This window comes from Ptiloglossa arizonensis, chromosome 6 (assembly GCF_051014685.1).
Source record: "Ptiloglossa arizonensis isolate GNS036 chromosome 6, iyPtiAriz1_principal, whole genome shotgun sequence".
Lineage (NCBI taxonomy): Eukaryota > Metazoa > Arthropoda > Insecta > Hymenoptera > Colletidae > Ptiloglossa > Ptiloglossa arizonensis.
The window spans coordinates 19,636,107-19,659,026 of NC_135053.1; the positions used below are offsets into that span (position 1 = coordinate 19,636,107).

The 22,920-nt window shown below is 44.8% G+C and overlaps 2 protein-coding genes and 2 long non-coding RNA genes across 5 annotated transcripts in view; 1 reads left to right on the forward strand and 3 right to left on the reverse strand.

Annotated features, from left to right (window-relative positions):
- Positions 1-1,938: 1,938 nt before the first annotated feature.
- Positions 1,939-9,157, reverse strand: LOC143148265 (uncharacterized). Its single transcript, XM_076314451.1, has 4 exons — positions 7,659-9,157; positions 5,800-6,491; positions 4,267-4,788; positions 1,939-2,958 (listed from the first exon to the last, which is right to left on the reverse strand). The coding sequence occupies exons 1-3, from the start codon at positions 9,140-9,142 to the stop codon at positions 4,325-4,327; spliced, it is 2,640 nt and encodes an 879-aa protein (XP_076170566.1). The 5' UTR covers positions 9,143-9,157; the 3' UTR covers positions 1,939-2,958; positions 4,267-4,324.
- Positions 9,158-10,216: 1,059 nt separating this feature from the next.
- Positions 10,217-22,920, reverse strand: part of LOC143148266 (uncharacterized) — a 42,860-nt gene continuing 30,156 nt past the window's right edge. Inside the window, exon 3 of the long non-coding RNA XR_012992443.1 lies at positions 10,217-10,347. This is a non-coding gene — a long non-coding RNA (uncharacterized LOC143148266). The remainder of the gene's footprint in view (positions 10,348-22,920) is intronic.
- Positions 15,605-16,559, forward strand: LOC143148525 (uncharacterized). Of its 2 annotated transcripts, none has more exons than XR_012992505.1 (2): positions 15,605-15,719; positions 15,799-16,559. It is a non-coding gene; the product is annotated as an uncharacterized LOC143148525 (long non-coding RNA). Both variants share the same exon structure in this region.
- On the reverse strand, positions 17,364-18,240 carry LOC143148545 (uncharacterized). The gene is made up of 2 exons (XM_076314969.1): positions 18,101-18,240; positions 17,364-17,825 (listed from the first exon to the last, which is right to left on the reverse strand). Exon 2 carries the CDS (start codon positions 17,820-17,822, stop codon positions 17,487-17,489), a length of 336 nt encoding a protein of 111 aa, XP_076171084.1. The 5' UTR covers positions 17,823-17,825; positions 18,101-18,240; the 3' UTR covers positions 17,364-17,486.

Consider the following 22,920-nt stretch of genomic DNA (forward strand, 5'->3'; position numbering starts at 1 on the left):
TTATCAATAGTTAAATTTATATTATTTTGACGGATATAAATTTATCGCCATCGACTCCTAGAACTTTGACTATACATATACGCACATACTCACGCTCATGTAACTAGAAAACTTCAAGTATTCAAAAATTTTATCATTTTCGCGGCATGCATTGAAACAAAGAGAAGTGAACGTGTAAGTTTTATTAAATATTACTTTTTATTTACATTATTCCTGTCATATTTGCGCCTTCTATACAAGATTGCTTCTTTTACATCGTGATGTCGGTCGACGGAGGGCAACTATCTACAAATATATTCCTTTCTTTCATTTCTCCTAATTTACGTTACGAATTAAACAAGAAGCAAATAAATAAACGCTCACAAGTCATACCGTACTTTGTTGCAGCAGCAATATTTGATTTGTAATCAGGTCACAACAGTTGAGTTCATTTCTGTCTGAATTAAAAAAATTAAAAGTTTACGTTCGACGAATACTATACTGCGCAACACAGATCCAATTTGACGCAATAATAATGCGACACACGCAGGCGGGAAAACTTTAACTGAAAAAATGTGCCAAAATTTCGTTCCCTTTTATAAGTTAGTCCTTAAGAGATCTTCATAACTGCTAATTAATCAAGTCTCGACGAAAGGAGTGCTCACGATTTATTTCGCCAATTAAAGGTATAAAAAATTCTTTTGTATGTTAAAAACATAAGAAGTTCCGATATTCCGTTCAATGTACCGATCGCAGGTATCGTAACGTGTCACGTCCGTTTCATACGCTGCTTCGAATTTTCAACGTTCGAAGCAACCGAACTTATCTCACACGGGTGTATGTAGGTACAGGAAACACGAAACATCTTGACACGCATCGATCGACAGTACCACATGAAATTAGGATAAACATATAAGGTGTTTCGCAAAAAAAGCTTTTATTTACATTTGTTGTTCCTCTTTCTTTAGCGCTATTAGTTAATCTAAAATTGCAATAAAATCCCACAAAAAAATCGGTCGCATTCAGACTGATCACCTTTGCTGTGGAATGTTTCACATAATAAATACAGCTTTTTTTTCTTCACATAAATTAAAAACGAGTCTTGCATTTACAACTGAGAACGATGGTACGTGTACGACTGTATATGTGTACATGTGTATAATGTGTGTCGTGTCTCCTAACGCGCATTTCCTAGCGCTAATGAACGGTGTTCTTTTGTACGTGTGAATCCCGGGGTACGTTCGGATAGAATCTGCACGATTTCTATCGCAACGATAATATCTACTCACGACGAGCCCGTATACCTTATTTACAATGTCCATATAAACATATACACTGCGCTTGACCGCTTAAACCTATTATTCGATATACGAAGTTGAGAAGAAGGTAGAAAGTACTATTTTGTACCTTTACAAACGTAGGTTCCGGGAAGGGAGAGGGGAGTAACGTATACAGAAACAGTGTGTGGGATATACGCGAGTAAATTAAAAACAAAGATAGGAAACGAACCTAATGCTGGCCTGTGTGCGAAGTCGTTCATCCTTCGTAGTCTCCGACGCGGAGAGGGAATATAGTTACGTGTGTGCTTGGTCGCTCGGCGTGTTGGATTCGTTAAAAACAAAAATTGCTGACATCCGTCCCTACAAGCGAACAAGACAGTAGCTCCGTACCGGCTACATCGACGTAACTTTATATATATATATATAATTATATATATATATATTATATATATATATTTAACAGGGAATTCTTAATTCAACCTTAACCGCTAAATAAATCTTACAATTGGACTGAGTGATAAATTATTATCGACTGTACAACGCCCGTAGTCTTTTTAGTCTTTTTCTTTCTTCCGTTTAGCTCGACGTAGAGAATCGCATAGATCCTGAACTTGTTCGATTCGTTTCTTCCCCCCCCCCCCATAAACCGTAACAAATTTTCGAGTTACGTTCGTATCTGTGTACACGTGTATGTCTCTGTATGTGAATATGTGTACGTGTGTGCGCGCGCGTGTGTTTTGGACCACGTGAATAAGTTTCCACTTTTTTTTCATCTTTTTTATTCATTACAAAATATACTTCCTCCTGTCGATCACTAAGCGGTTTTTTTTTGTCGTCGAACGTGCGCGGAATCTCGAGAAAGGAGAACGCGTGTATCGGTTGTTAAACAAGGTGATTTCATTTTTCACCACGGGTACTTGGAATTTGCGCAGTGTCCCTGTTATGTTCTTTTCTTTCGTTTTATTTGTATTCGTTTTTGGAACAATTTAACAAGCGTGATGAAAGGAGATTCGCGAATTGCTTGCGAGTGCGTGCATCCCTAACTCCCTCGCCCCACTCTCCTCATTCTTGTTTATAGGTCATTAAATTGTTTCAAAGTTCACCAAACGCCGCGAAGCTTCCTGCCACGAGGACGCGCGGTATTAGGAAAGTACCGATGGCAAAGGAACGACGAGCCATCGAGAGTTCGCACCGTGCCCCTGTTCACCAAAAATGATCACGCGTTGTACCGATACGTTCCACAGCCGAGTTTCTTGCTACTCGAGGTAAGGATAAACGAAAGAAAGCTTTGTCCCTATAGGTTTCGCGAGATACAACGTTTCGTTAATCACATGAACCCTTAATAAGTACCGAGTGCCTAATATAAGGTCAAGATTTGTGATACCCTGAACTACCCACGTAACAGGTAGATGAACTCTGAACGCGAGTTCGCCGTATACTTTTTCCTTCGCTTTTCTTACACGTCTTCTTTATTCGTCGCTTAATCGAGAACGTCAAATAAATATCCATGCCGTACGGCTAATGGTTCGTCGGTTCGGACGTGGATGCGAAGCAGGAGAATGCGAATGGCAAGTAGGTATCTATACACAAGGACGTATCTTACATAGAATAAGATAAAATTAGTTCTTCAAATTTTAGACCGTAGTCGCGACAGTCCCGGAACATACTATTTATCGTCGTCGACGATCGTGATGAGCATCTGCAACAGAACAATAATCGACGATTAGAGATTATCTGGTAATTGAAACATGGAACTTTTGCACATAAATTTAAGACGAGGTGTCGTTGCTACGCATTGTGTGGACGTGTATCTTGGTTCGAGCAAATATGTCGTTCGATAATATCGGATTGAAAGAGACTTAAAATGTAGATGTCAATAAGAGTGAAAAAATTTTAGAATATTAACTGTTAATGGATAGTCATGCTTTAAATATTTGTTTCCTTAACTCTGTTTTAGAATTTAAGCAAAGAAAACTAATTCTTTTACACGATATTTCTCAGTTTAGACTAGTGAATCCGATAATGTTACAGTTTACAGTAATATTTTAGGGTTTTATGTACTTATCTACATACATTTTAAGTCTAACTTCAATTAGAACGAGTTTGTTTAGATTACGATCTCTTCTCGTTAAAGTTATATGTTAAATTTGCTCTACCAGACCACTAACATTTGCATTAATTACTATAAAAATTAATTTTTCATTCTTCAACTCATAATTACCGTTTATATAATTACCATTACATCAAAATAAAAACAGTTCATCCCCTGTTAGCGTTAAACTACAAAATCTGCTAAGTATCTTTCCTCTATCTTCCACAAAAGCCAGACTTCTTAAATTCATGGTTTCCATTAAATTACATTTAACGTTCGGGGAACAGGGGATGAACTTTCATCTCTTTCATTAGGTGAACTTTTTTTTTATAAACTTTTCAGCAAGACGTAGCAACCGCGGAATTCTTAACTCCGACGCGTTAGTTCATTACAGTTTTTATGCTCATGCGTTACGACTTTGCGCACTGCAGTGATTCTCGTTTTTGGTTGATGATGTTCGAACCGTTGATTTGCTTAAAAACGTGGTAGGTAGCGATTTTAACATTAATAAAAATTCCGCAATCTAGTAATATGTATCGTGAATGAAAAAAATATATTCAGTAATAATTCGTTCGTTGGTAAGGACTGTTCTCACATTTTGATCAATAAAAATACATTCTATTTTACACGCTATATTTACAAGGTGTCCGATTTAAATGGATAAATACGAATTCATTCGTTATTCGCGCACATAAATCTTATAAATTTATTCGTTATTATTTATTCATTTTTCTAAAGAAAATTCGCTCGACTCTGTTCCTGGACTTTTTTCAATAAAATACTATTCCTTGGCGACGCACGGAAAATACAATCGTTTGACGCTCGATGGCTCGAACATCGTCCTCGAAAGCGAGGAATCACTACGCGGAGGGCCCCGGACGGTCGTTACTTCTGATTATGGCCGCGTGCACTCACCAAGTCAACGGGGAGGAGGGGGAAACAACTCTCTATCATCTGGCCGTACAACCGAACTTTACGTATTGTTGTACAGCTGATGGTGAGCCTGATGTTGATTGGGATGGGGATGTTGAAGCGAGTGTTGATGCTGAAACTGATGCTGATGCTGATGGGGATGGGGATGCTGGTGTTGATGCTGGTGTTGGTGCTGTAGCGTCGGGTGTCTCGCGTTAAATCTGACGCTACCGGCCAGTGAGCTTCCCCTGCCATGGGTGCCAACCGCGCTCGGCGTGTCGGAGAGCTCGTCGTCCTCCGCGCCCAGGCTACGGAACCTGACGAAACCGTCTTCGGCTACCAGCATCGTCGAACCTGTGGTCGGCGTTTGCTCGTGTAAACCTTGCACCGGCGTGTGTCTACCGCGACTTTCGGAGTTCCTCAGAGTTTGTATCCCATTACCGTGCCGGTTTAACGAGCCGCGACCTTCGTGTGGGAAATGGCCCATGGTGCCCGACTTGCGAATGGAATGTCTCTCGAAGGTGCCTGCGACAACGACACAATATTTAGCATACCACCGTCCGCCCTTTGTGCCACTGGGGCTAAAAGAAAAAAAAAGTTACATTCTTATTCTCGTTACATTCTTATTCTCAGATCTCGTACGCGGTTCGTGTACGCGCTCTACCTCGTATGGGCGAACGTAATGATAACTTCGAGTTTCTCCGTGGAATAATTACACGGTGATAGTTGGGGGGTGGGGGTGGGATGATGGTTCCAACCGAGGACAATATTGCATACTTTAACGATTCAGGGGAAAATGTAAAGTAGTGTATTCGCGGTGAATAAAGAGAAATCAATGTTCCGGTTGGAACGTCTCGGGGTAATGATACGTCGATTAGGTGATCGGGAGTCGAGATTGCGAACGACTCGAGACAGGGGGAGGGGTCTGGAAACATTTTGTACCCGTGCCACCTAATTTATCGGTGCGAGTGAAATTCGACGAGTCAGGTAGAAACTAACCAATCCATTTACCGACACATAACGCGTCCCCTCCAGTGGTGGAGGGGAGTACCTGTACCTCCTCCCACGCGCCTACTTAAGAGTCAACCTTTTCACTGGTGAATTAATCAGTGGTTGAAAAAGCCTCCAAGTGTACCGAATGAATTTCACAATTTACTTTCCAATAACTATACTCTCATGAATATATGTAAAAAACCAACGAGGTAAAAATCTTGCACCGAATTGTCCCCGAATGCCAAGAAGTTCGCGTATACCCGCGTATAGACAGTGTGCGTTTCCTTTGACTCGAACCTCTGGAATAATTTTTTTTTTTTTTCCGCTCGAGCGTACTCGAGTCCCCGAGCAGCGAAGAGGTTAAGGGTTGAAAACTATTCCGCGCCGCTCGAGACCTTCGCGGAAGACCACCACCTATATTCCAAGTAAGTGAAAGAGGTAAACGAAAAAGGAAAAATAACGATGAAAATAAGTCACGCGAACCGCGTACGAGAGCGAACGGATATGATTTAGGTCCGCGAACGCTCGATTAGAGCCCGATACCTGATATGTTCAAATGCTCGGGTAGCGTGTTCAGCGGGAAGCTATCGTCGTAAACCTGTTTCCCCGTTCTCATCGTGTAATTCTGAATCGCCTGGTTGGTGCTGCAGATAGCGGGGTAAAGCACATCGTCCATATTTTCCGTGGAGGTGGAGCTACCGCAGGGAAACAGAGCGAAGCCGGAATGCACCGGGTGTTGTTGCAGCTGTTTCTCCCGCAACGGATACTGGGACAGGCTGGCTACCCAGGCGAGGAGACCGCACACCGCGAGTTCCAGCAGCCTGACGGAGAACTGCCAGCCCCACCAGAGCCACGGATAAGACTGTGGTCGTTCCTGGACGTTCCCGAAGATACCGTACAGTTGAACGAAACCCATCAGGATGAAGAACAGCGCGGTGGCGATACTGGTGGTGATCGCGGTGCTCAGCGCCGCCGTAGTCGGGTCCGCCCCCACTATGTGATTGGCCCCCGCTGCTTTGTTGCTGGCCACGTGGATCTGGGAGCGCACCACTCGGTACACGTACATGTAGCCCAGGCCCAGGGTAACGCAGACGATGATGTAGATGCACTGGCAGATTAACGGCAGTATCTTCGCCTCGTCCTGGTAGCCGAGCACGTGCGTGGACACGTGCAACGAGATGCAGAGGACCGCGTGCACCGTCGAGGACATCACCAGCGCCGCCGGCGATAGGAACCTGTGGAGACGTTCGAGAATGTTTTGCAAAATTCGGTGGAAATTTTCCGGGGTGAAAAAAAAACAATCGAACCCTTTCGCCGTGACGGGGAACTATAGTTACTTTTCAATAGGACGTTGTTCGTGTACGAAGGGTTCTCGGTAATCTGCGTTTGCTGAACAGTTGATCAACGAAAGGAAGAGGATGGTACACGATTGGTCGTAGTGGATTATGGTTTGTTAATTTAATTGAATAATAATAGATTTATTTTTGTACGTAGACTTCTGTAGACTTCTGTATATAGACGTAGTCGTAATCGTAATGTATTATTTGCCGAAATGGTTACCATCCAGCCAAAAGCTGAATTCTATGTGTAAGAAGTGGGGGTTACGAAAGAGTGAAAGGTAGGGGTTGGGCGGAGTCAACGAGATGCCCGCCTCTTGCCTCTGTATCCGCTGAATCCTATGTGTAAGAAGTGGGGGCTACGAAAAAGTGAAAGGTAGAGGTTGGGCGGAGTCAACGAGGTGCCCGCCTTTTGTCTCTGTACCCCCGCTGATCATCTTTCCAGCAACGCATAGTACATTAAACCGAACTTGCCGCCTTTCGGTGTTCGATTGAAATAACTTTATTACGAAATCATAAATAGAATTGAAAGTCTTTTCTAAAAGTGATCGCCGAAGTATTGGGTCGTTCGGAAAGTCATTTCGTTTTCCAAAATGGAGAATATATAATTTAATAAAATGTTTATACACTCTAAAAAAATCGTGTTTCACTTTTACCAAAAAAAACGAAACGACTTTCCGAACAACCTAACTTTCTTAGGTGTAATTGGAGAGGACCGTTGTAGCGAAAGGGTTAAACGAATTTTTTTCTTTTGAATCGAAGTACAGAAAGGTAAATTCCGGGACCAAATTCGCTACCGTCCCCCCTTAAAATGTTTCGTGCGGACTCAAAGGCGTACCATCAGGAGTGGCTTCCTCTTCCCTTGCTCCCATAGTCGGTCATTCTGTTCCCCCCACTGCTAAAGTCTCCTGCCAATTGCGCTACGAGACGTGACTGAGGATTTTAAGTGGGGGGGAAAGGGTGACACGTGACTCGCTAGACGGCGTCAGTCAGCCAATCCTGGCGTACGTATTAACGCGGGGGCTGTACTTACTGTACCTTGTACCGAACGACAAAAATCCTAACCTGTTGTTCAGAGCTGGCGCCTCCGAGCAGCGGGCAAGGTACAACACCAGCGTGGCGAACGCGGTGGACAGTAACGGGGCGGGCAGGTACATCAGGACCCGTGATAGTGGCTCCGGCAGCGAGCGTCCTAAATTGTAAGCGTCGTAGAAGAGATGAAAGCACCTGAGCGTACAGACGGTCGTCAACAGCAGATGAACCGCAAGGAAGTACGACTGCGTCAATAGATTCGTTGCCTCGTTGAAACGAACGATCTTGTAGATCGAGTATAGTGCCATCAGTGTGAACATGATCGCCGCCACGTACACATGGAGGGACCAGGCGATCCGCCACGTGGACTCCAACGAATGGGTGGTGACCTGTGGCACGTTACGGTCCCCATCTTCGCTGGGCCTCTTCTTCGGGGGTGGGGCGGGCGGTTGGGGCTGCGGATACGGCAGCCTCTCCGTGTCGACGATCTCGATGTTCTCAGTCTTGTAGCCGTTCTCGTTGCGCAACCCGTGGTAACCGTCGTCATCGTGCCGCCTGGTGTTGGGCAGGTTGAAGATCGTCGGTTGGGTGACGGACTTGGAGAAATCCAGGGGGCTGGACACCCGGACGGTGGTGGTGGACAGTGTGGTCATTTTCTCGGTGGTGGGTGCCACGGGCGCGTTGTTCTGCGGCGGGGTTTTCGTCGGCAGGGGCTTGAGCAGTATCTCGGGGATGTTTTGCTTGCGACCGTTGCTACCCGAGAGTATCCTGGAGATGCTTGGATAGTGCAACGTGGGCACGAACTCGTTGGTGTTGTTTCGCCTGTCCAGTTCGCTACCAGTCTCCACCGCGTTGTTCTGCTCCTTGCTGGGGGTGTTGAGCGGTTTGTTCCTAGAATGGGAGTGTCTCTCCGGGATCTGGGAGGGCCCCTGAAGATCGGGAGGCCTGATGGGTATCCGTTCGTGCGCCGGGGTGCCGCTAGGCGGCGGCACCGGTCTCTTCAGGCCGGAGTGCGCGTCCGAGTTGGTGCCCCTCAGGGTGGGCCTGTTCGCGAACGGGTGCAGGTACTGGGGCGGTAACGGTGGCGTGAACAGGGCGCGGGATGGGGGAGCGTAGGAGGGCAATTCGCGGAACGCGGGCGAAATGGTGGCACGGGGGACGGGATAACTTCGAGGAGGTATCGAAGGGCTCGGTGTCACGGTGGTGGTCGTGGTGGTCAGGGACGAAGGGACCGTCGACAGGGTGGTACTGGCGGACACCTGGGCATCATAGGCCGGCACGCTTCGTTTTGTCGTCGCGGAACTGTGCGCCACTTTGCTGAATATCGCCGCCAGGCTCTTCTCGAGGGCGGTGTTGTCCAGGTTGAAGTTCGGTCCGCCGTCGCCGCTCGCGGTGCAAACGGTCGCGCAGGACAGTGCCAGCAGTAGCGTCGATAGGTGGATACGCATCGTCGGGGTCATGACGACGCACGGCGGTAGAACCTGGACCACGTAGGACAGCCGAGTACGGCCGAGCATCGGTTCATTCCATAACCGACAACGTGGCGCGGTGGTAGTGGGGGGATGGAGAGCTCCTGTCCGCGGTGGACAACGACGACGCGCGCGCGCGCGTCGCTCGCGAGGCGACGCGTAGCCGCTGACGACGGGGGATTCCCCTGTTTTCTTTGACCGACGCGCGTCCTTCAGCCTGCTTGCGGTTGTTTACGGTGTCCCAGGTCCGAATATTACATTCCTAAATGGGGTCCAACCTTCCCGTGGATCCCTGTTGCGGGCCGATTGCGCTTATCGTCGGCATCTGTTGCATTTCCCTTTGGTAGAGAGCGCGCGACTGTTGGTATCACTGGCCTGATCTTTGGGGGGCGGTTTCGTGGTCGATTTACTTCGGACCTCCGAACGGTTGGATTCCTCGAGCTTAAACGTTTTGAATTCCGAGGTGTGTGTGTGTATATATTTATGTATATATATATATATTTTTCTCCTTCACTCTCTCTCTCCGTGTCGAGCACACAGTGTGTATCTACATTTTCGCGGGAGTTTTGCGGCAACTTCCAAACGATTCGCCGGTAAACAGCAGGTGAATGGAAGTCGTGAATCTGTATCGGGTGAGACCGCTTCGAAGGTCGCTTCCTCTGGCACGAGTGTGTGCGGACACCTAATTCGTTCTCCGCGAGCGTTGTGTGTCCAATTCGTGTGTCCCTCGATTCGTTGCCTCCGCGGATAGAGATGGAGGAGAGGATAGGAAGAAAATAATTACCTCCTCGCCTCGTGTACTCCCATTACATCATCGGGATTCAATAAGCCTCGGATTATTTTCGCCGCGGTAACGGCGTTACGTTGCCTTGTCCCGGGCAGAGACTCGATTTAAAACCTATCTACTTACACGGACGATAGAACGTCGGCGTGGTGCTTCCTATCGGCCGGGATTAATCCGATATCATCATTGCTCGAAGCCATCCCAGATTCGCGGGAGCCTCGGGCGAAACCTGAATTCCTGGGGGTACATTTAATGTCTGGAATCAGGCCGAGCAGTTCCTTTTGGATGGGATGCTCCCGTGGTTACCGCGTCCATTCATTTCCTCGGAACGCGTACACGTGTGCGTGCGGGCGTGGTATGTATATGTGTGGTTTTCCGTGTGTGGTGTGGTGTGTGTGCGCGCGTGTGTGTACGCCCACGTTTCGTTGCGACCGGCTCTCTCGTCCCAGCGCCGCGATACCACCAACACCTGTGAAAAATGTTCCTTGTTAATTCCTTCGTTGTCCCGAGTGGTGATTGGTCGTTGAGTTACGATACAAGAGCGCTCGAGACAATTGTACGCGCGGGGTGAAAAAGAAAGAACTGGGTAGGAGAGGATCGGCCCGATTGATTAACCGGGGGGATTTGAAACTTTGATCTTTCGTTTGACGGACGACTGCTCTACAGATCGAGCAATTCGCATTGGTGGGAAGATCCCCCTTCCTGAACGAGAAAAAGGGAGGACCATGAAGCTGAGAAAATGTACAGGGTGTTTGTTAACTGCAGATACGAATTAACGTTCAGAAGTTTATTCTAATCTTTTCGGGGGGAGAGTAACAGTATTAGTATTAGTTTTTTTTTTATGCATTATTCAAATACGAGTGATAGTTCACTGCCAAACGAATCCATCTAAATGTTTAAGGAATTGAAAAAAATTAATAGTTTACGTCCAATGAATCTAAATATTTAGATAATGGAACAAAAAATCGACTAATCTTTGCCTTTTATTCCCATCGGTTTTGCTAGAGAACAAAAATTAGTTTTCACAATTTGCGACAATGACGCAAACTTCGACGGCGCTATATTTAAAATGTATTTTTCAACTACCCGACGATCTACGTTAGTTTTTCATATTCGTGGCGCTGTACCTCTAACCTGACCGGGTGCAGTAATATTTCTAACTATAATAAAATCCGTCATCGTGCGAGACTAATGTCCGCCGCGCCAGCAAATTGTTCTAATACCCGTCAAGGGCACACGTTTTATGACACATTATACACGATAAACTACGATGCTTGCTTTCAACCGCAAAGGACGCGAAAATATGGCGCCATCTGCCTCCGAAGTTTTACATAGTAACCTCTGAACAAACTCGACGAAGTTCGATGATTTAAGTCGAAGAGAAAGAAGAAAGAAAGAAAGAAGAAAGAAAGACGAAACGAAGATACTTATGAAATACAAAAGGTCTGAAACGTGTTCGCTTTCGAGTCGATGGACGATAATGAACAACTTCAGGGATGAGAGGATTGTATCGCTGGTACGAATAAACGGGTCATAGAGCACAAAAATTAAAAGATTGCAACCGTTGTTCTCGATGGGCTGCGGGAAATGTAGGTCCCGTTGCAATAGCACTTCCATAGAGTATAGGAGACGGGAGATAAGACACGTAATGCCAATACGAAGTAAGAAGCGAAGTCGGTGGAGAGATCCACTTACAATTAGAAGAGGCCTCATCGCTGACACGATACAGCCGGTGTAACCCGATATTTATAAATGTAATTTTCACGTCGCGACTATCGATCGCGAATTGAGTCACAAGCCGGTCGACAGGAGGTATTACATTTCGGGTATTGAAGTTACATTGAAGCCAATTGAATGCAGACAACTCGGGACTATAGGGGATACGCACTTGTAATAGGAAATTGCTCGATCGGCTAAAAGGTAATAATATGCGAATGTGTCAGTTTCGATTGGTAACGGATTGTCCGTCTCTACCAATTATAACAAGGTGGATTTCCACGAGACGGATTCAATACCAAATGCAATTTTCATTTCCCGAAATGACCGAGAACGCCGTGATATTACCACGCACGAGGAAAATACGCGAGTACGCGGCAAAACAGTGCATGATGCGGGTTTTAAGCTCGTAATCGATGATTAACGTGCCGCGTGGATTACGCCCGATCACGTGTAAGCATGGAAAATCACTATCGCGATAAACAATGGGACTCTGTTGGTAAAACAGATAACGACGACGGCTCCACCAATACCAGGTATCTACAGAAACGACTGAACTTGTTGAAACCTGTCAGCAATAATGACCGAATGGTGTACACGCAATGTAACCGAAGTAATTCCGTCACATTATTTGTTTTATCCAAATGTAATTATGAAAAGGTATCGAGACTTTGTGAATCGGTAAACTTGACTCGATAAATTCTTCTGTTAATTAATTAAATCCGTTGTGTATCGGTTGAAGATGGGTCTATTTAAATCGGGCCTCGTTTTTGGTAGAAGATAGCAAATAAAATGTGTTTCCATGGAATTTTTAATATGCATTCTATTGCACAAACGACGAAGACTTTCGAAAAGGATTGAAACATGAAATCGAAGTAACTGTACCGAAACTAAAGCATTGACGTATCTGACTCGACAGGCGCGACGTGAGATAAAAATAGAAATAGGGGAATTCTCGTGTTTCGTGGAAACGAACCCAAACCAATGTCAACAAATAGTTCCACGAACTGCGCGAACTCTCGGCAGTTATTATGTCCTCTGTGCAGATCATGGCAGGTCCTCGGCTCGCTTTCTGTCACAAACCGGATGATGTTTCCCATATTGGTCTAAATATTAAACTCCTATCGTCACCTGTTGATTACTTTTCGACGGTGCTGAAAGTAGTCAGGCGCGTAAAACGTTTCGTGCAGAATATAGAACAGCTATTTCGACCGGAACGTTTCTGCACGCAAGATTCGCGTTTAAAATTCGTCATCGTGCGGTACACAAAAATTCTCAACGCGCATAAATTCGAGATATAAATTTAACAGCATAAATGTTACTTAGCCGCGTAATAATTCTGTTAAAAACTGGACACGGGCAGCAACAAATTCTAATAAATAGCGCGTTGCGCTGCGATCGTTACGCTTGTGCATTCGGCCATGTTTGCTATGCTAACGCAAATTTACGTCGAATTTCTATGGACCGACGGTCACAGAAGCGATTTGTTTCTCTTAGTGGTGCAAACAAAAAATTAACGTAACATATAATCCGAGCATCATTTCTAATCAATTTTTGTCACGCGATTTATCGATTACGTGAAATAGACCGAGTTATCAAAATGTAAACACTTCGTTAGCGTACAATTTTTAACAATCGAACACAACGTATTCTCGCAATTTATGTCTTTGATCCATATAAATGTATTCGCTCGCGCGATCGAGTATAAAAGTATGCGATAAATATTTGCGAAATTCGACAAATTTTCACGCGTTTGTCCCAATGAACTGTGCGCAACGAGTGGAATTTTTACGCTTGAATTTTTCATATGACGCGCATATGATGATCGAATTTTGAGATCGGATCGATCCTTTCAACTATTGGCGCAGAATTTTCACCGAAAATATTTAAATGTATATATTGTACGACAATTGAGTTAAATTACACACAGAGTCGGCCACAAAAAAAATTCACGATCCGCAAAGAACAATGAGAAACGACCAATTGCGATTGTACACTTTTCGATTGTTTGGTTAGAAATGCTACACGGTTTACAATGATCACCCCCGAAGAAACGTTACAAAAGAATATTTTTTTTGCGACGAGGAAAAAGTGTTTCCATCCCGAACGTGACGACCGGATAGCATTTTGTTTTGGTTCAGTCGATGAAGTACCGCGAATTGGCGATATTAACGTAATTCGACGTTCTTACAGTTGCAGTTCAACGCTCGGCAGCTGTTTCAAAATTTCGATGTTTTCGAAGCAGAATACGTAACGGAGAGGATTCGAGTGTACTCGAATATCGGAATTCGATGTAATTTCGTTTCGCGGAACACAGTCTTGGCGTAAGCGAACGATACACCCAACGGGCGCTGGTGCTGCTGCGGCGTCTACGTTTCAATCACGGACACACGTGACTTGTGCCCGCAGAAAACTGTTACACTTCTTTACTTTGTGGAGGCGCCACCGATGTCAGTTCCGATGTAACGTGAAATTCGTTAAACTTTTACAATTACTTTACCGCGTCCGTTCGAGTTCAAAGTAAATTTCGAATTCACCGTGCACACCGGGCGAGTTCTCGGAAGCGTGAAAAATTTAATTAAAATTTACTGCAGACGGAAATAAAGTTAAACGATTTAATTCAAACAGAGAGCATTTTAGGCCTGTAACGGGGAAATAAAAATGAACATCGTGTACAATTCGAATACTATTTTCGACGAGGTGCCGGTGACACGCTCTACCTGTAGTTTTCGTGCACGTGTGAAGTTGCTAATTCTATCTGAACTTGCTGTAACTATTGTCAGTTCCCTGAGTCGCATTCGAGAATTGAGGTTCACGCGCTCGAATTCTCGCGTCGACGTGAGAAAATTATTCGAAGAGAATGATAATCATTTTCAACAGTAATTGATTTGAATCGAATAAACCGAGATGAACAATTTCATGTATCGCGAAAAAATTAATCCGATAAATTTTTTTTTAGATAAAAAACCAGAAATGTATTATTGATATCCGAATGTCAATGAAAGTAACTTTTTATGTCGTTGGTTTTACGAACAAGATGAACGGAGGTCGATTCTTTTGAAGCACGAAGATAAGCGTCTCTTGAACCGGCCTTTGGCTTTGAAACGGAACATGGTTTATCGGCCGTGATTTTGCGGCTATATAGTTAGTTTAGTTTGGCAAACACACGCGGTGTTCGTTAGTTTGCGCATCTGTGCCCGTCTCCCCTCCACTTCAACGAACCGTCTTTGTCCCTCTTTGTCATGGCAGTGTCGAACGGTTTATATCGCGTGACCCAAGTTGTCGGGTACTGCAACACGCATGGAGAGTCCGCCAGCGAAAATAGCGAGCAGATGAGAGGGAGATCTATACGCGATTAGTTTCGAGACGATACAGATAATAATACGCAATTAATCGTAGCTGGTCCGTCACGGTTCGACCGTAGAACGAGGATCGTTTTGGCCACACTTCTTGCCCCGGAGGTGAGTGGTTCGTGGAATTTAAAGGCTCCGAGCACTCCTCGGCTAGTTCGTGGTGTTTCGAGAATGAAAGGAAACAAGCTGAAACAACCTAGTCATTTATGAGAGAAGGCGATGTAAGTGGCTACTTGGTGCGTTCGTTGAACGGGGTGCAAAGGTGTGCGTTTTCATGAAATTCGAACGAAGCGAATCGAGGGAACGTAACTACAAATAGAATGGATATCGGTTTAAATTGATTGTAGAATGTAGATTGTTCTAGCGACACGGCGGTGCTGAATATATGATATGCGGGTAAATATTCGCCCGAATGTTTTGTTCCGTTTCACACAGATCGCGCCCGCGATCAAACAAAGGAAAAACCACCGACGACCGGCGCGTAACGAACCGAGTCATTCGTGTAACCGAATACGAGAGCTTTCACACTCAGCGAACCGGGTGGCTGTTTAGTGTACCGAGCATGTTCCCCGAATAAAAACAGCAACTCGAACACCACATCCTGGAAGAGCCACGGAAGACGGGCTAGACTTCGCACGGAACAAACACGCGTTTATTCTCTATTGAAATTACACAATACGCTACACAAACGAACACTCGAACGTATTATATTCGGACACTATATTTCGAAGAGATTTGTTCGGAGGTAACCCACAAACTGGGAATCTCGTCGGTAAGTGACCGAACGCGGAGAAACAACGTTTTACATGTTCAATGAATCTTTCTTGATGAAACCGTGTAATTCTTCACAGGAGACTAATTTCAGCTCGCATGAAAAACTACCGCAACGGACCCGTCCGCGAAACAAAAAAATAGAGAAAAAAAAACGAGCACACGCGAGGCAGCAGATGCAGTGGAAGACGAATTCCCGTTAAAAACGGCCGATATGGTCGAAAATAATGGCTTGGAAGGAATGCATTTTGGCACGATGTGCGACCAGATACCATGGAATGGATTTGAGCCAGGGAGAATGATATCTCTTAAACAAGTTTTGCACCGGTGTTATCTCGCCGCGTACGGCTCGAGGACTATGAAGACACCGGGCCTTTTTGTCACCGTATTTTCCGTGATACACAAGCACGGGTCGGTAATGTCGTTGCACGCAATTATCCCGATAACCGCGAGCGAGCTCCTTCGACAGGCGGTGCTTTTTGTACGATGATCGCGCGTCGCGTCCGCGACCAACGCACGCCTGCCCATAAGGGTACGTTTACACTGTTACGACAAGCCGCGTTGCGCGCGAGGAGGGCGCAGGAGACATTTGAAACGCTGAACACGGAAAGTAACCGCATTCGAGCATGTGCACACGTCTGCCCATATTATATATTGTACCCTATGCTGATATATGATACTGAAGATGTACAAATTGCCTGTGCCTATTTTAGAACAGACAGTTACGCTCTTAATACCGTATAATACTGTAATTTGAAGAAGTAAATATCATTTTCGAATCCTTTTTCCAAGAATAAGCTGGATCAAGATACTGTGTGCCCATTAATAGCTTCAACGAAAATATTTTTTTATTCAATGTATAAATTAACCTTTTACATTAAAAGAGTAGTACTTACGTATGATATACGATAAAAATTGCATGTCATGAATATTCCTTAGGTAAAACACGAAAGGTATACTATACAACTGCTCTTTCTCGGGGAAACATGATATTTTTAGAAGTATTCCTCTCGTTATTAAGCAACAACTTGTGTTAACAATGTTCATTTCCTTTAAGAAATTCGTCGACATAGTTAAAAATAAAGGTTAAATTATTTGAATTCAAATAGAATTATAATTTTCCTTTCAAACAGTAATCGAATAATATCCGATTAATATGAAAGGATATTTTTAGTAAAATATTTGCGGAAGTTTGTTTATTTAAAGATTGAAAAGTGCGCTAAAATGTGACGTGTGGGACAACGTTGTATGTAACAATAAACCCAATAAAATCAAGTTACATACATTGTTTGGTTACGATTGATCGGGGTTGCGTCCTTGAGCGATCAGTTTTATTTTGTTTCGACTACACCATCAGGACGCATGGCGAAATGGTGAAAGTGAAACTCGTGTGCGGCGTGATTCACAATCGGTGACCTTGAACAGCCGAAATCTTTTGTTTCTCACGCATCGTTCGCAGTTTCTTTCGCGTTGTTTTCGTACCCGACGAGATTCACGGTTCGTTCACTGTGCGCGCTTTCATCCGCGCTGTCCCGTTGAAATCGGCCTCTTTTTCCGGCGTGTTCTATGGTGAAGTGTTACCAGCGGTGCAAACGTACCCTAAAATACACGTGCTGCAAAACTCGTGCGGCTAGCTGGCTGCATCGGGCCGAGCGGACGGGCCGGTCGAGTCACGCGAGGAATTCAGCTTCGTAGCGCGAACGCGAGTGGCGCGGCTGATGCGCCGCTGGGATTAGCAGCGTTCACTTTCACGTGCAATTATCTGCCTTTACGAGCTTGTCTCCCGGGAAGCATTATCGCGCGAGGGAGCGAGTCCTCCTCCTGTCCTTCCTCCGGAGGGTAACAAAGACGAACACAGCCTGTACGCGAGCGAGAAACTTTCCAATTCTACTTTGTTAGTCGTAACAGGTTGTTCTCTCGTGATATCGAAGCGTTTACACGCGATCGCTGCTTTATGCCGACACGACACGAACGCCTTGGGAATTTCGTTTGACGGAGTGGAAGCGCGGAGCGTATCAATGTGCACGGCACGATTGTTTCTGGCGAATAATATTGGATCGTTGCAGACTGATTCTTGGGGATTTACGGAAGAGGTCCTCTGCATCGACTGCGTGGAATAAAAATAATAAGACGACGGTTGATCAACAATGTCAAGTTCACTTTGTCACATTTATCAGATCGAATAATACACCGACTCGTTACAAACTGATTTGTAAGGAATTTATAGAAAAACCTCTACGTCAATTGTATTCCATAAAATACGAAAGGCAGTTATCATCGATCAATGATATCGAGTTCCATTGTAATGTTTTTAATTCAATGTATAACAATCTCGCGGGGGATAAACACAGCGGTAAAAATTATCGTCGACATCGCACTTACATCGTATCCATAAAGCAACCACCAGAGATTTAGCGAATCGTAACGAATTCTGTTACAGAGCGACGCAAAACCACACGCGGCAACAGAGACCTCTAAAAACTTGCACCAATTAGCCTACAAAGTTCCTCCTCGTCCGCCGTGCTGGCCGGACTTCTCTCGAGCGCAGATTACCATCTATTTAGAAGTCGGAACAACTTTCTGTAAAAGAAAAGTGTCTGACGAGCCAAGAAGTCGCGTTCCTTAAATCAGGGATTAAAAAAAAAAAAGTTGCCGAACCGTATAGAAGCTAATATAAAGGTAACGAACTTCCGGTTAAATTCGTATTACGCGGGATATTTTCAATTATACGTCGCGAAGTTACCATCCAATGTTCGAAAACGGTTTAACGCGTTACCCGTCGCCGTGTCGGTCACCGGTGACCGGCGGTTGTTCCTTTCAATCGTTTACGATAAATTCTGAACTTTTAAAAATTAGTCCGGTCTTGCGTAACAACGAATAGCTGTTGCGCGAGACAAACACAGGTCTCATTAATTGGCAATTCTCTTTCTTATAACTGCGGAAGGCAGACGGTGTACCTCCAACGCGATGTTTGTAGAGATACGACCGTTTTCATTATCATTTCATCCCGCTCGTGCTTCCATCTTCATTGTCGTCTCGCGTATTTTACGAGTAACATTTTTTCTTTTTTTTTTTTCACCGCGCACGGTTAATGTTCCCCTTTCAACTGTCCCATCTTTGTCGCCCCCCTCTCCCCACCACCACCAATGCTGTACTCGCGACGTGTACGCCCGGCAACCTCGTCGCTACCCCATGGAAGATTATCCCCGGGGCGTATTAAAAATTTTCCCTTCCAGATGCTACCGGGACAAAATTTCCTTCGTAATGGAAGTCACTCTATTATCTTACCTCGGATAATTAGGTCGTACGCTCTGCGTATTTTCTTTCCCTTTTTCTTCTTTGTTTTTTCTTTCTTTTTTTATTTTTACCGCGACGCGGCGGGGATAAATTTGGATGTGGTGAATTAATGCGGGAAGAAAGTTGAATAGAATGGTGGGGAGGAGAGGCGGGGAGTGGGGGGCTCAGGTGGATCGAACGGGGATTATTTTCGCCGGAGGTATAAAATTACACGGAAATTGGTTCGATGTCTTGTTTTATCAAATGCTGACGTCCGAACTAATTCCCCTCGAGCGAGGATGCGTGTAATACCGGGAGAGGGAATACGTTCTTTGAACTCCCCTTTTCGAAACCGACGAGATCGTAAAATTGATTTTAAATTATCGAGGACCGTCCGCGAACAAAGTAGCCGCCCCCTCCCACACTCCCCACTCGCGGGACAGGTTGAATGAATTTAACGAACACGGTGAGAGTTCGCGTCGTACGGTTTTTTTTTTGAAAATAAATTCGAAACGTACAATTGTCCCGTGGTTTTGAGGTCCACGGGGTTATTTCAAGCCGAGGCTGGGTGCGCGCACGTATCGGGCGACGCGTTTTGTTATTGGCTTCCGGACAGTCGACGACACCGTTGAAAATATTTTCGTTCAGGTTTCATAAATATCATGGAACCTTCCGAGCGTGGGTCACGCGGGACGCCCAGATGGATATCTTTCCGCGCGGTTCCAGAAAGTTTCGGGATGAATAATTCCTGTCCGCTTCCATCGTCGAGTGTCATCGGGGAGATTAAAAATGTCTTTCAATTTCGGCTCTATTTACGAAGAAATCTATTTGTTCGCGGCACCACGTCGAAAACCGCGGCACCACGTCGAAAACCGCGGCGAAGTGGATTTCGCGACAATTAAGAAGAACCAAGTGCCACTTACTCGAATGAGATTAAACTCGATCGGTGTAAGCAAAAGTGCGTTAAAATTGTTTATTTATCCGGGTGGAAACCAATCGTTACGAGAGTCGACGGGAGGAGGAAAAAAAAAAAATTGGTCGACGATAAGGATACTTTGAAAATGTTTCCAATTTGAATCGACGTCGAAGCGTAATATTATTTAAACTACGCGTCAATTATTGTTCCTCTGTTAACGAATTTTTTTGTAATTCCTCTCGAGTCGCGTATTTTTGACAGCGGAATGTATGTGCTTCGTGTCCATAAAGGAAGAAGTAGAAAAATCACATTTTACGCGCGAGACAACTTTCTAGGTCACTACGCCAATGTGTCGCGTGACTCGTAAATCGACATTGTCCCTAGGTATTCGGGACAAAATGGACCCCCCCCCCCCCCCCCCGTAGTTTTCGTTCCGAATCGTGCGTAGAAAATTATCGAGTGAGAAGCGTTCGACGACAAAGCCCAAAATTCCAATTATAGCCGGTCGCGAACAAACAATACGCCGAAAACGTTTCGCGGGAGCAATTATGCGATGCAGTTTTGCCACTGTTGGGAAACGCGTTTCGTACGAGGGCTGGAAGGGAGAGGGGGGATGGGGGAGGTGGTGGCGATGGTGGTTAAAGCGCAACTACATAGAAAAGAACCGAAAGATAACGTCGACGTGGGTCCCGCGCACGAACCTTCGCAGAACTTTATGCTATCCAGTGCCACGCCCAGTTTTGCGCGCAGATAGCCGGAAAAAAGATACTGGGGAAGGAAAAGCACGAGAACTCCGCAGGGAGGAAAAATGTGCGACGCTCCGACGTGTTATCCTTTATCCGTGACAGTAACCGAATTAGGTTAGAAATCGCGTACCGTCCCCGGGCTTCGATCGGTAACGATGCATCGAGGGAGCGGTTCGACAGGTCGCCAGAGCCATCTACCATCGACGATTAATTAGGTAAGACGGATTAGAGGAGCTTCGGGTCTATCGAACTGTGAAAAGTGCATTCTAACCAAATTGCGCACACGGCCGAACGACGAAATTGCATCCGGCAACGATCGATACGCGTGAAATAAAAGGAAGAGCGTGTATAAAGAGAGAAAGAGAGAGGTGAAGAGAGAAAGAGAAAAATATCGCGCCGAGATAACTACGAAACGGATGGAAATTGCACGCCGACGAGATCACTCGATAGATCGGATTATGAAATGAACCTCAAAGTGACGCGCGAGTGAGGTACGCCGAAAGACGCGTCGCTCTTAACGATACCGATTATCGCCCTCGACCGATATATCGATAGCTCTCGCGGAGACTGCTCATTAATCACGTGAACTCTGCCGCGAAAAATATTTGCCCACATTACGTTGAAGAGCGATTATTTGGGTTTTGTTCGGTCGGAAGATCAATCGTGTGCACGAGAGCGAGATAGAGAAAGGAGGAATCCCCTTTGAACTGGCACTCGGTGTCATTTTTCGCATTTATTTACTTTGTGAGTGAGACGATCCGTGTCCTTGAAACGCGCGTGGATCCGCAGGCGTTAAGAGTGTTTACTTATTACGAATCCACGTTTATTTGGTTAGCCGAGAACGGGACTGCTTTAAATAGCAGAGAATTTTTAACGCGACGAAGAAATCTAGTTACAGGGGGTTAAGTGAGTTAACATTTTACGTACTTTACCGAGTTTAAGAGAGTAAAAGTATTTGATGAAAAAAATTACTCTTCGTTAAAACGTATGAAACCAACGAGTCTGTATTAAATCTGGATTGACTCTCGTCCGTGTCGTACTTTGTAAAAACATAAGAGAACATTTTCTTGTAGAACAATACGTGTATTTAGATTTTTGTACATTTTACGATCCACCAATATTTTCTAACGTGGGGGAGATGATCAAAAATTTTTAACGCAGACAAATCCGGATAATTTAAACATCTCTGTATATTAATACACCGATCGTCGGAGTTTAACAACTATAGAATCATATTTTTTTCGTAGCATTTTTACTAAACTAAAATTCTAACTATTATTGATCTACAACACCTACCATTCAATATAATGTATATATTAATACAAGTCTTTCACTTTGAATAATCTTTTCATGTTGCACCAAGTAAATGATTCGATGATTGAAAACAATCTAATTCCGAATTGATTAAGTCAGAGACAACAATAACTCATTGTCCATAAATTCTGAGCAGAGAAATTTTACCTTTATTTTAGAATGGTGTCTCGCAGCAAGTCTGGAAATCACTCGTTTACAGTGTTTAAATTAGAAACACGTTCTTCGGTACAATTACGAAGTAGTTAAACATTAGTAAAGTGGTCGTGTCATGTCCTTCAGACGGAAGGCGGTATCACAAGGGCGTCGATAATTTTGTTTGTGCGTCGAGCAATATACCAGGTGGAGATAATTAATTACACCTGGAAATAATTAACTACGCCACTGCAACAGAACTATAATGAATTCACGGTACATTTACCTTCGCAACGAATTATTTCCCCCTTCTGGGGGCGGGGGCGTAGAAGGAGGAGGTTCCAACGGCAGAAGGCGTCGGCTGCTTTGAAAAACAAAGACGGTGCAACGGACACCCGACGCACAATAGCACGAAGCTCGTCCGAGTAATAAAATTAAATTCGTTTCAATTTAAACTCTCCTTTGTAAACTTTCGCGGAATGATTTTAAATCTTCGCAGGTATCATTGTAATCGCGCCACGAAAAACAAAGATACTCTCCCTGCTCTTCCCCCAATTCTTCGCGCCACTCCTCGGTTCATTCTTTTCTTTTCGCTTTCGTAAATCGTTTCGTCGAGAACAAAGGTTAGAAACGGTTTCTCCCGCGCTACCCGTTTGGGCAGAAACAAACCGAAAGGTTACGTTTTACGCGGGACACTGCCGCAACAGTTAACGATTACTGTTAACACGGAGACGACGTACCATTTTGTCGCGGCGAATTCGCTGCAAGAAATATACAGTAATTCTCGTTTATATGCAACCGAATCGCTTCCGCTCTGT

Coding starts and splice junctions, on each gene's coding strand:
- LOC143148265 (XM_076314451.1), bottom strand. CDS start 9,142: ATGCTCGGCCGTACTCGGCTGTCCTACGTGGTCCAGGTTCTACCGCCG. Junction 6,492..7,658: donor GCGCCAGCTCTGAACAACAG/GTTAGGATTTTT, acceptor ACGTCTCCACAG/GTTCCTATCGCCGGCGGCGC. Junction 4,789..5,799: donor CGAGCATTTGAACATATCAG/GTATCGGGCTCT, acceptor TCGTTGTCGCAG/GCACCTTCGAGAGACATTCC.
- LOC143148545 (XM_076314969.1), bottom strand. CDS start 17,822: ATGCAGAGGACCTCTTCCGTAAATCCCCAAGAATCAGTCTGCAACGAT.